Source organism: Phacochoerus africanus, chromosome 1 (genome assembly GCF_016906955.1).
Source record: "Phacochoerus africanus isolate WHEZ1 chromosome 1, ROS_Pafr_v1, whole genome shotgun sequence".
Taxonomy (NCBI): Eukaryota; Metazoa; Chordata; class Mammalia; order Artiodactyla; family Suidae; genus Phacochoerus; species Phacochoerus africanus.
In genome coordinates, this window is record NC_062544.1 from 189,240,615 (window position 1) to 189,253,529 (window position 12,915).

General features: G+C 39.2%; 1 protein-coding gene across 13 annotated transcripts in view; it reads right to left on the bottom strand.

The window, feature by feature from the left end:
* Positions 1-10,397, bottom strand: part of PHC3 (polyhomeotic homolog 3) — an 84,623-nt gene extending 74,226 nt beyond the window's left edge. For 11 of the 13 annotated variants that reach the window (XR_007135764.1, XM_047786307.1, XM_047786288.1 and 8 more), the window contains exons 1-4: positions 10,355-10,397; positions 7,503-7,668; positions 2,963-3,118; positions 1,507-1,584 (exon numbers count right to left, since the gene is read on the bottom strand). Coding sequence is in view for 12 of the 13 variants with exons in the window: in XM_047786307.1 (XP_047642263.1) it covers positions 1,507-1,584; positions 2,963-3,118; positions 7,503-7,668; positions 10,355-10,368 (414 nt within the window). In the remaining variant the exon portion in view is untranslated. The remainder of the gene's footprint in view (positions 1-1,506; positions 1,585-2,962; positions 3,119-7,502; positions 7,669-10,354) is intronic. The other 2 variants (XM_047786247.1, XM_047786298.1) reach the window with 2 other exon arrangements.
* Between the last annotated feature and the right edge of the window lie 2,518 nt (positions 10,398-12,915).

Below are 12,915 nucleotides of genomic sequence, written 5' to 3' on the forward strand. Positions count from 1 at the left end.
TAGAGTTGTGGCTTAACATCCTATAACACACAGGATAGCCCCCTACAAGAAAGAATTATCTGGTTCATAATGTCTATGGTGATGAAGTTGAGAAATGTGGGACAACTGATGAAATCTGAATATGGACTATACCACATCAATGTCAAATTTCCTGAATTTCACAGGTTTCATGTGGCTTTAAAAAGAACAACTTTGTTCTTAAGAAATATTTAATCAAAGTATTTATGGGAGTTCCCTGTTGGCCTGGGTTGAGGATCCGGCACTGACACTGCTATGGCACAGGGTTTGATCCTTGGCCCAGGACCTTCCACATGCCCTGGCTATAGCCAAAGGGTGGGAGGGGGGTATTTAGGAAGAAAGAAACATGTCTAAACTTACCCACCAATGGGTAAAAAGATAAATGCATATATGCAGACGGAAAGAATGAATGTATATATGCATATATGTAGACAGAAAGAATGATAAAGCAATAAGCCAAAATGTTAATAATTGGTGAATCTGAGTAAAGAGTATACAGAAATTTGTTAGTCTTGCAATTGAAGTTATATCAAAACAAGTATTACCATACCTGTAAATATGGGAAGCTTTGCACTATTTCCCAGTATATATGCAATACAGCAAATCACCTTTCTTTTATTCCTTCCTCAAAAAAAAAATCATACTATCTTGAATGGAAATTTATAAAAATTTTTTGAAAAAAATAGCCAAAACTTTTAAAACTTGATAAAGATTATAAATCCACAGACCAAGAAGTTCAACAAATCATAAGCAGAGAATATGCAGAAATTTATAACATGTCACAATTAAATTGGCTAAAACAAGTGATGAAGGGAAAACTTTCAGAGCAGCCAGAGGACATAGGCAGAGAGACCAAAAGTAAAAATGACAGCAGCAACAAAGCAAGCCAGAGATAGTAGAGCAGTAACTTGAAAATATTTTTCAAAAAGTTAATCTAAGATATTATAGCCAGCAAATAACTTTTTTCACAAAAATGAAGGGAAAAAAAGAAAGAGAAAGAGACATGAAAGCTTACACGTTTGCCCCAGATAACTCAAATAAGCATAAGCTGAAAAGTAAAATTTCTAAAATGTGAATTGCAAAGAAAAAACTAGAAACATTTACATGTCTACCAAGGACATGACATGCTTTAGTATATCACAGTAAATGCACGGATTAAACCCCTGCATTATATACTTCACACTTTCAATACACACGGAAAACCGAAATCATTTAGAATAGCAGATCAGAATTAATCAGTGAGAAAACATGTATAAGAAATAATATAAAAACATTTTTAAGACTCAGATTTTTCAGAATTTTGACATTAGTTCTGAATTCTTGAAATTTCTTTCCTGTTTCTAGACACTTGTTACTTAAAGAGAATTCAAAAGATATACAATAACAAAAAAAAAGACAGACAATAATGGCTTTATATGTATTAACAGTTCACGTCTGTAAAGCAATAATTAAAAATTTTTAAACTGGGAAAAAATTTAGGGCACTTACTGATGTCTGGGACATACTTGACTGTTGCGTAACACTTCCTGTGGGAGATGTAGGTGGTCTTCCACTGGACAAACTTGCCTAAAATAATAAGGTCTTTATGTCTATAAAAGCCCGAAGTTAAAAACTTTCTGGTACCATACCACAAAACCACAATAAAAGTAAAAATATTTATGAACCAATTCATTTTACAGTCAGTCAATATGGATTAAGATTTGGTCAAACAGATTAAGAAAAAAAGAAAACACTGAAAGGTGAAAACAGAAGATCCAAAAGCTAATCTCATTTTAAGAGCTTCACTCATTATCGGTTTTACTCTACAGGTCTTTGTCTTCTTTGAAATGAAATCACCACTCCAATGTTATGAAAAGGAAACTGGAGCTATATCAAGTGCCAGTGGGTTTCAGTTTCCAAACTCATATCATGAAAACGATGTTATTTAAAATAACACTACCGAGAAGAAGCAACAGCCGGGATGTGTTTAAAACAGAAATAAACCTTTTTCAGGTTCAGGTCCTCCTCTAGTTAGGAGATTTAAGAGTAAATCTCATATATAGTTTTATCTAAATAGACAGTATAACAATAATGAAGATCTTTTTAAAAATGTAAGCACTTAATCATAAAATCATCCTATTTGCAGTACAAATCACTACTGGATTTTATAAAAGTGCCTATACATATCTTTATACAGAAAATTTCCAGAGGGATACATATTAAACTGTTAGTGGCCACCTTGGAAGAGTGGAAAATAACAGTGGCTGCGGAAAAAGAACACCTCTATATTTTACCTCTGATAAACGATTTTATAGTTTGATTTTTTTAATGAGTATAAATTACTTATGTAAATTTAAAATCTACTTTTTTTGTAAAAAATGTAAATACAATTCACGTAACCTTAATTATTCACTGTGGAACCTAGAATTTTATACACAAAACCAAGACACCAGTATAGCACATCTGCAATGTAGATAAAAAGCAGAGAGACAAGAAGTTCCCGTCGTGGCGCAGTGGTTAATGAATCCGACTAGGAACCATGAGGTTGCGGGTTCCGTCCCTGCCCTTGCTCAGTGGGTTAACGATCTGGCGTTGCCGTGAGCTGTGGTATAGGTTGCGGAGACGGCTCGGGTCCCGAGTTGCTGTGGCTCTGGCGTAGGCTGGCAGCTATAGCTCCAATTCGACCCCTAGCCTGGGAACCTCCATATGCTGCGGGAGCGGCCCAAGAAATAGCAAAAAGACCAAAAAAAAAAAAGCAGAGAGACAAAAGTTAGCAACAGAGTAACACATAAAGCACAACCATTTTTTTAAGCTAACTTCTATTTGGCAGCCTATTTCCTTAAGAAAAAATAATCACAGGACACCTGAGAGCTCTGAAATTCTACCCAATGTATTTAATTTCAGTAATTATCTACAGGTAACGTTAACTTTGGTCTCATAAGTTCTTAATTCATTTCAGTCTCACCTGAACAGCAGCAAGACTCTGAAGCTGGGAGCTGCTTAAGTGCTGTTGCTGGAGAGCTGCTGTGTGTAACATTAAGTGCTGCTGCTGGGCGGCATACATTTGCTGAAGATACTGAGCAGCTGAGCTGGGAGGGCGATGCAAAGCCTGTTGAATTACCTGTGATAAGTCAATTGAACCAATGTCAAACCACAATCTTAATCTTAACCGTAAAATAAAGCACTAAAAAAGCAGTTTAAAATTTCACTACTTGGAGTTCAGGAGTAATGAACCCAACTAACATCCATGAGGATTCGGGTTCATATCCTGGCCCCACTATTGGGCTGGGGATCTGGCATCACCATGAGCTGTGGTATAGGTCACAGACGTGGCTTGGATCCCATGTTGCTGTGGCTGTAATATAAGCTGGCAGCTGCAGCTCTGATTGGTCCCCTAGCGTGGGTCCATGTGCACAAGTGTGGCCTTAAAAAGCAAAACTAAAAAAAAAAAATAAGTAAAACAAAACTTCACTACTTTAATATTCAATTTCATCAAACAAAAAACAAAAAAGGAGTTTGTGTCATGGCTCAGCGGAAACAAATCTGACTAGCATCCATGAGGACACAGGTTCAATCCCTGGCCTTGCTCAGTGGTAAGGATCTAGCATTGCTGTGAGCTGTGGTGTAGGTCGCAGATGTGGCTCGGATCCTGCATTGCTGCAGCTGTGGTGTGGGCCAGCAGCTACAGCTCCAACTTGACCCCAAGCCTGGGAACCTCCATATGCCTCGAGTGCAGCCCTAAAAAGACAAATAATAATATTAAAAATATTCAATGTCATCAAACTTATTAACATAGTTCTCTCCTGGTTACCTATCACTAGGATTTACTAATCTATAGAAATCAGTTACTCAATAGAGGCAATTCGCAAAAAGAAAAAGGGCCAAGTAAGCATTTGAAAAGATTTTCAATCTCATTAGTTGTCAAAACCTAACCAATTAAAACATGAGACTGTTGGAGTTCCCATGGTGGCGCATCGGAAATGAATCCGACTAGGAACTATGAGGTTGCAGGTTGGATCCCTGGCCTCAGTGGGTTAAGGATTTGGCGTTCCTGGGAACTGTGGTGTAGATCACAGATGCAGCTCGGATCCTGTGTTGCTGTGGCTGTGCTGTAGGCCAGCAGCCACAGCTCCAATTTGACCCCAAGCCTGGGAACCTCTATATGCCACGAATGCAGCCCTAAAAAGGCAAAAAAAAGAAAAAAAAAAAAAAGAGAGAGACTATTTCCCAACTTTCCAATGGATAAAGATTTAAAAGAATACTACTACTGCTACATACACTGTTAGTAAGAACGTAAATTGATACAACTGTTTTTGGATAAAACTTGGTAGAATTCACTGCCTGGGTATAGTGAGAATATGTATACCCTACAGCCATTAGAAATAATAATGTAGATCAGTGTCATCCAATACAGTAGCCACCAGCCACACATATCTACTGAGCACTTCCAAGGTGGCTAGTGCAACGAGGGCATTGAGTTTTTAATTTTACTGAATTTTAATTATAATTTAAATGTAAAATAGCCGCATGCAGCAAGTGGCTACTATATTGAACAGAGCAGATATATCTATATTAACAAACAAAAAAAAAATTCCCAAATACATCATTAGGTAAAAAAAAGAGGTCACTAAATAATGTGTAGAGTAAGCTGCCATTCATATTAAATATTTCAAAAAATATTCAGGAAAACATTAAAATACTGATGGGTTGCTAGATTAAAAGTGGTTTTTGCCTTCTTGTTTGTACTTTTGTCTGAAAAATCTTTCAGTTTATTAATAACCATGTAAAATTATTAATCTATTTCTTTTTTAGAAAATCACAAAATAATCACTTTTTAAAAATCTTTTTGGCCACAACCACAGCATGTCGAAGTCCCTAGGCCAGGGACTTAACCCGAGCCACAGAAGCAACCTGAGCTACAGCAGTAACAACACCAGATCCCTAAATTGCTGAGCCACCAGGGAACTCCTTAACTGTTTTTTAAATGTCAGATTCCTTATTTCAATTGTTTCAACACAGAACTATTCTTATTTAAAAAATAAATCCTGAAAAAGTGTTACTGTGGTTTTTTTTTTGTTTTGCCTTTTAGGGCCGCACCTGCGGCATATGGAGGTTCCCAGGCTAGGGGTTAAATCAGAGCTACAGCTGCTGGCCTACACCACAGCCACAGCAACACTAGATCCAAGCCACGTCTGCAACCTATACCACAGCTTACAGCAACGCCGGATCCTTAACCCACTGAGCAAGGCCAGGGATCCAACCCACAACCTCATGGTTCCGAGTCAGATTCATTTCCACTGCACCACGACGGGAACTCCTTCTGTAACTATTTATTAGCAAAATGTACAATCTGAGCCTGAACATCATAACTTGATAAATGTAGAAAAGTCAAGTATTCTAATAAAAGAGGAAAGTCCTTTATCTGTCCAATGGTAAGTCAGACTACACCAGGCCTCTGGATCACATCCCAAAGTCACATCATGCTCAAAGTGACTCTGAAACAGCACCCTAAATCTCAGCATCAAACCAGAGTTTTCAAAGAGCTAAGGGAGTAATACAGCCATAATCCTACAGCTTGAGAATCTGAGTCAGGACACCTTTACCAGAAAGCTTTATCCAGATTCGAAGAAAGCTTATTTCTTTGTGTTATCTACCTTCATGTATTCATATCTCATTTCCCCAATAACAGACTGCTATCCCTGCTAAGGATCCCTGTCGTAAAATCAATGTAGGCTTTTGACTTCTAGTTGCAGAAGACTAGAGACCAGAATTGAGAGATTTAGAATCATAACAATACGTCTGTGTGGTCAGGTGAATCTATATATGTTCTTCTAATTCCATGATAAAATTCTAAAATCAAACTTAAAAAATAACCTATTTGGCACATATTTCTGTCATAATAATTTTTCCTATTGTCAGCATAATATTTCATTCAGTGGGAGAGAGACTCTTTAAATACAAGTTAAAGATACAGCACGTTGTTCTTATTTTGTTCCTCTAAGGGATCAAGGTGAGTGAATTCACAGGACTGAAAAAGAAAGCTGAAAGGTATTAAAGAACTACTTAAGCAGCTCAATAAATATTGATCTGATTACATTTTAAGGGAAGCAATTCTATGATCTCATAAGAATTAGAGTTAGTGCTATTTGTGAGCTATATCTATATCTACACTCTCCAGTAACACTTTTTTTTTAACATGTCCAGCTTAAGTAAAAACTAGAGAACAAAATGGCATTTAAAATATCACATCATCTGTATGCTCAAGAATCTAGATACTCCTCCCTATATCCTTTGCCTCAGAGAAAGGTGAAGAACACTAAAAACACACTCTTCATTCCAGTTTAAATTTTTGCTGAACTGACTGGGTCTCCAACAATTCTGATTCTAACTTCAGTAACTTCAGAATCCTAACCACGGAACAGCTAAATAGCCAATATGCTGGGATCTCCACTCTAGAAAAATGGATCATGGAGAGGACTACATCATAAACAGCTAAGTTTTTTTCAGGGTGGAAGGCAATTACGCAGATCTGAGGGAGAAAACAAGCATAATGGAAAAAATAAGAACTCAGAGTGGTTAAGGGCACAACTCTAAAGCCAAAGTACCAACTAGTTATGAGAGCTCAGGAAAGTTATTTAGCCAATTTAAAACATCAGTGTTCCCATCTGTTAAATGCAGATAATACTTACAAAACATTTATCAAATGCTTGGCACATAGCAATTGTTCAATATATATTAGCAATTGCTAAGTATATATAATATGTCCCACATAATTCTAGATGCTTCCTTTAATTCTCATGACTAATTAAGTACATTGTCTCATCCTCGTTTTATAGTTTCCTGAGGTTCAAGGAGATTATGCCTCTCACCCAAGGCTACACAGCTACTATTGATCAAGAAAATGGAATTCAAACAAAGAGCACATCAGATTACAATGCCCACGCCCTTTTTTACTCAATACCATATGCCTCAACCTCCGTTATTATAAAGGTTAACTGAGTAAACTATTTTCTCACCTAAGTGAAGAGCCTAAGACTTTTCTTAATTAAATAGTACCTTCCTCCTCTGCCCCTCCCTTAAAGTTATTGAATGAATCTTCCTGCTTAGTTCTTAAGCCACTTGGGTTTAAAATGAACCTCTTACCATCTCTACAGAGCTGAACAGATCTCCCTAAGTCCATATTCTGGGTTCAAATATAAAATAACCCAGAAAAACCTAGAGCCATTCTACATGTTGGAGGTCTCAGCTGAGTGTCTTCATGTAAGAGCAGCATCTACAGACCTTCCAATTTATAATTTTCCTGACATAGTGTTTTATAAGCTACATGCTAACAAATGTAAGCTCACTTAATAGTGTGATTATCAAATAACCTTGTTGGTCATTTTAAACATTAATAATTTTAACTGTACTCATTTAGAGGGTATCATGTAACTCAGGTTCATGTGGCTTAAGTAAAAAGTATGACATCCTAAGTTTTAGCATACCCATCATGGTAACAGAAATACCTGCACAGCATGTCGGTCTGAGCCACTATAGACAGAAATCTGCGGTTGCTGCATTCGAGAAGAGGAAGTGGTGATGGTGGTGGTGGTGGTGCTACTGGTTGTTGTTGACACCGAAGATGTTCCAGAGTTTGGTTCACTATCCATAGCTGTGCTGTGGTCCTTAAATCTAGCAGATAACACAAAGGGTTTGTATTGGCAAAAGTGTTATCTTATTGTGTTTAAAGAATAATTATTCTAAGAAATAATAAGCAACAGTCTAAATTTCTAATAAGGCCTTCATAAAAAAAAGAGAGCACACAGTCACCATAAACACTTAGAAGGCAAAAACACTTCACAAATATATATATTTATCAGCCCATATCTATTAAATTTTAATTCATATGATTCAGGATATGTAACTGAGACAAAAAGCCTGACCTAAAGTTTAGCTTTTTATTGTTGAAGGAAGACAAATGTTTTAAAACCAAAGCAGGTGATGAGAGGATACTTAACTACCTAGAAAAATTAAACCTTAAGCAATATCAGACTATCAAAATATCTTTGTATTCTTTTGACCATACTAATTACAAATTAAAGTTATTATCTATACATTAAAGTAGGATGCCTATGCACTTGTGCTAGTTTATCTTAATTAGCTTAGGTTTTAGTTACCATATATACTTTAAAAATAAGTTCTCTTAGCAAGTTCCCTTGTGGAACAGAGGGGTTAAGGATCCAGTGTTGCTACAGTTGTGCCACAGGGTGCAGCTGCAGCATGGGTTCAATTCCCCAGCCTGGGAACTTCCACATGTTGCTGGCATGGCCAAAAAGGAAAATAAGTTCTCTTAGAAAATAAGTTTAAAAAATAATTTTTTAGTAGAAAATTGACACTGTAAACCAGCTATAAAGGAAAAAATAAAAATCATTATAAATCTAAAAAATAATAATTTTTCAATAACTCACACAGCTTTCCCCCTTATTCATCTACAAAACTGTCCTTACTAAATCTAACAACTCTGAATTATAATCTACTCTGACTGGATAAATAAGAGAAGCAGCTGAAAACAATTTCCCCACCTTCTTAAAAAAATCTTTTTCACAAAAAATTGCTTCAAATTTTTAAAGCAGCATAATTATGTCACTCTCCTCATGTATAGACAGTAAAGTGCAGTTTTGTACCATACTGATTCTTTTCCCTCCAACATTACGAACATATTTCACTGTTGTGGTACAAAATTCCACTAAATACAAAATCTGTATTTGAATAAATTCAAAAATCATATTTCAAATCAACTCTGAAGGCCTTAATACTGTCAGAAACTAGAATTACAGTACTTTTTGTAGTGTCAGAAATGCACCACAATGAGGAAAAGCACACTTGAGAATACAGTTTTATCTGCCTTGTTTTTTTCTTCTGAGAAACAAAATCTGACCCACCTCACATGAGCAGCATTGACTGAACTATATGAAGAACACTTTCCACTTCGTGAAAAGACAAAGGAATTTGGTGCTAATTGTGTATGCATGCATTATTCCCAGATGGTGTTCTTTTATGTACAAATTTTCTTTGTTCTTATATCATGTATATAAATAGTATTTATGTGCTCTTCCAGGAATCGAATGTTACAAAATCCTGATTTAATAAGAGGAAAAGTGAAAGGGGGGGCAACTCTTCACTTACTAATTTTTTTTGATTAATAGATGACATATATCTTTACGCTTCTCTGACTTTTAGGGGGTTTTGGTAGTTTTTCAAATTGCCTTCCAATCATCAAATCACAGCATCGCATGGTTAACTATTCAACATCATACAGATAGGGTGGGAGATAAACTTTTTACCAAATTATTACCTGTAGTAACACTTCTGAACCACGAAGCAATGATATGCAAAAAGCCAGCTTAAATTCTCTTTACAGTACTATTCTGCTCAGCCACGTCCTCAACCCCAAACCTGAGGGTAAGCAGTTCTGTAACTAACCAAAAATGGTCACAGAGAATCCAAATTCTAGGCACAAGTCTAAATATCGGTGGGTATAACCGGCCAAACCACTGCACTGCATTTGGAGACCAGGCACAAAAGAGCAATTTTGGTAACTCCATCGTCTATGCATAGCATTGCCTGCAGAACACAAACGGCAGTTCTGCTGCACAAGCGGCCTACCCAGGAAACACTAAGTTTGAGTTGCTAACTAAGCATACCATCACACCACACAAGAATGTAGCCCTCTAGGGCGGCATCAACACTGCAGCCAGAGACCCGAGGGAAAGAAGAGCTTTCCTTCCAGAGTATTTTCAGGCTCGCCAGAACAGCAACAGCCCGCGCCTCCCTAAAGCCGGCGCTGGGACACCTCCTCCAAGCCTCCCGGGAGAAGGGTGGCGAACAGACCCAAGTCGCGGGTTCTCCCACTGAGGAGGAGCGGAGTGGCGCCGGGGCGGGAAGGAGGAGAGCGCGAAGGAGGCCTGGCAGTGCCCGCCCAGCCCTACCCAGCCTCCGCGGGCCCCCGGCGCGGGCAGCCGTAACAAGGCTGCCCGCGGGGCCCACTTGCAGAGATGACAGCGCTTGAGGAGCCCACCCGGGCTCATCTTCCGAAAGACCCTAACGGTTGGGGTCCGAGGGATAACCCACTGCTCAAGGCCCCGCAGATCCCGGACCAGACGGCGGAAGGGGTGCTCCCGCCTGAGGCAGCTGGACCCTTACAGTTCGCCTCCGTCCCCCTACAAGAGCGAAGCGCGCTCTTCCACGATAAAGAAGCTCTCACGTCCCCCTTTCTCCGCAGTGCCCGCGAAAAGGCCCTGAGCTTTCCCCTTGGGGGATGTGTCGCTGCCCCCACTCGCCCCCCGGTTACGACATCAGTCACCAGCAAGTCACTCACTCCGCTTCCGCCATCTTCTCTCCTCCATCACTAACACAAGCTGCGCATGCGCCCCCCTGGCGGCAGCGGCGGCGGCGGCAGCGGAGGGCGAAAGGGCGGGGTCAGCTCAGCCTCTGGCCCCCGAAGTCACGTGGAGTCCTCGTCTTCCAATTACCCCCTCCCAAGTCAACCCTTGCCAGCTCTGGGAATTGACCAGGTTTCCCCAATTTAGATACCGGTGTCTCACCTCCAAACACTCGCTTTCTCTTGCCCAGGGTCTTTCTCCTTTTGAAGAGGAATCTGTAACCAGGATGTGAAAAGTTCTGATTAGACGGTTAAATTAAAAATTTTAAGGACATCTAAAATATACCAAAGCATAAGCAAACTGCAAAGAGGTGAGGTGGAAGAGAATAATAAGCCGATGATTGGATGCGAAGCCTTGAACTCAGTGTTCCTGACGCCCGTAAGGTGGCCAGTTAAGGAATCATCCTGATTACCGTGTGAATATCATTCATATCTTTGACATGAATTTAGTGGGCGCTTAGTGGGCATTACAAGCTTCCATACTGCAGGCAACAAGCAGAAGTGTCCACCAGCGTGCTAATGTAGTTTATTACACTCTGCATAGATGGCAATTACTCTGAGGCAGGATGAGACAAACATGTAAAGATAAGTGAAACAAGTCCGTGTCTTCCAACAAGTCTTAATCTGTAGAGTTAAGTGGGTTTTATAGAGCTGTCCGTACAATCCAAATGTTCTGAAACATACCCATTAAGTGCTTTGGAAAACTTAAGTTTAAGGAATGATAAATCTTTACTGTCCTTCACCAAAAAAAGCATACCAATCACAAGGAATATTTTGGTTTTTTGTTTGTGTGTTGTGTTTTGTTTTCCCTTTTTACAGCTGCGCCTGCAGCATTTGGAGGTTCCCAGGCTAGGGGTCAAATCAGAACTTCAGCTGAGGCCTATGCCTCAGCCATGGCTACACTGGATCCAACCTGCATCTGCCATCTTGTGGCAAGGCTGGATCCTTAACCCAGTGAGTGAGGCCAGGGATGGAATCTGCATCCTTGCAAAGACAACATCAGGTCCTTAGCCCATTGAGCCACAATGGGGATTCCATAAGCAATGTCTTCTTTTTGCATTTATTAAGATGGTAGAGTTGAATTTCAAGAACTGAATAATGAATTCATGATACAAATTCATTTTAAAATGTAGTACAATCTACTAAAAAGTATACTTAATCTTGGAAATCCACAATATACTTAGGGAAGGGAAAAGACCACTTCCTTTATGAGCTATATTGTCCCTTTACCACTTTTCACCATTTGATGACATTGTTCCTTTACCTTATTTTCCTATCTGAAAGCAAAGCCCTTCCTACTACTCCTAAGAGAACTCACTGAGAAAGTCTCCTTGAAAAGTCTCTATAGATGCTTTTTTTTTAATTTTGTCTTTTTGCCTTTCCTAGGGCTGCTCCCGTGGCATATGGCTAGGGGGTCTAATCGGAGCTGTGGCCGCTGGCCTACAACAGAGCCACAGCAATGCTAGATCCAAGCCACGTCTGGAATCTACACCACAGCTCATGGCAATGCTGGATCCTTAACCCACTGAGCAAGACCAGGGATCCAACCCACAACCTCATGGTTCCTAGTCAGATTCGTTAACCATTGAGCCACGACGGGAATTCCTAGATGTTTAAAGATAAAATACTGCTTTTTCTTCTTTTCTGACTTGCTCATAATGCCATTGTCATTCAACTCTCAAGAATCAACTGTCTATTGGTATTGCTAAAATTTTTGTTTAGTAAAACAAAATTGAAGAAAGCAGTCTTAGACCTAAATGTGAAAAATGCATAATTCAAGGGAATGTTTAGAATAAATGAGCCAAAATATTCCTTTTCATCCCTCTTTCCTTTGAACGTCTAAGGCCTATATCTCTATTGTCATCATATGCAGACTGGCTTTCAAAGTCAGAACATATATTGGGTAAAGTCAGATCAGTACTGCTTTTCAGAAAGATTTCAAAACCCAATATAACAACCAGCATTTGTATAGCCTTTTCCTAAAAGCAGAGGATTTCCACAAACTCATTTGATCTTCACAACAAAACTAGTTATCATTCTCATTTAGCGCGGAAGTATAGTGAGGCTCAAGGTGATTAGATGCCTATGGTGACTTTGCTAAAATGTACCAAAAATGGGTTCTAACTTAATCTTTCCATGACCAAAGCCAAGTTTTCTCCACTGCTTATTCAGCAAGCCACTGTGTGAAGTGTTAGAGGGGACAAAATATGATGAAATATGACTACTTTCAAGAAATGTATCATGGGGAGTTCCCGTCATGGTGCAGCTTAAACAAATCTGACTAGGAACCATGAGGTTGCAGGTTCGATCCCTGGCCTATTTCAGTGGGTTAAGGATCCAGCATTGCCTAGAGCTGTGGTATAGTTCAAAGATGCAGCTCAGATCCTGCGTTGCTATGGCTGTGTCATAGGCCGGCAGCTGTAGCTCTGATTTGACCCCTAGCCTGGGGACCTCCATATGCCTGGGGTGCAGCCCTAAAAAAAAAAAAAAGAAATGTA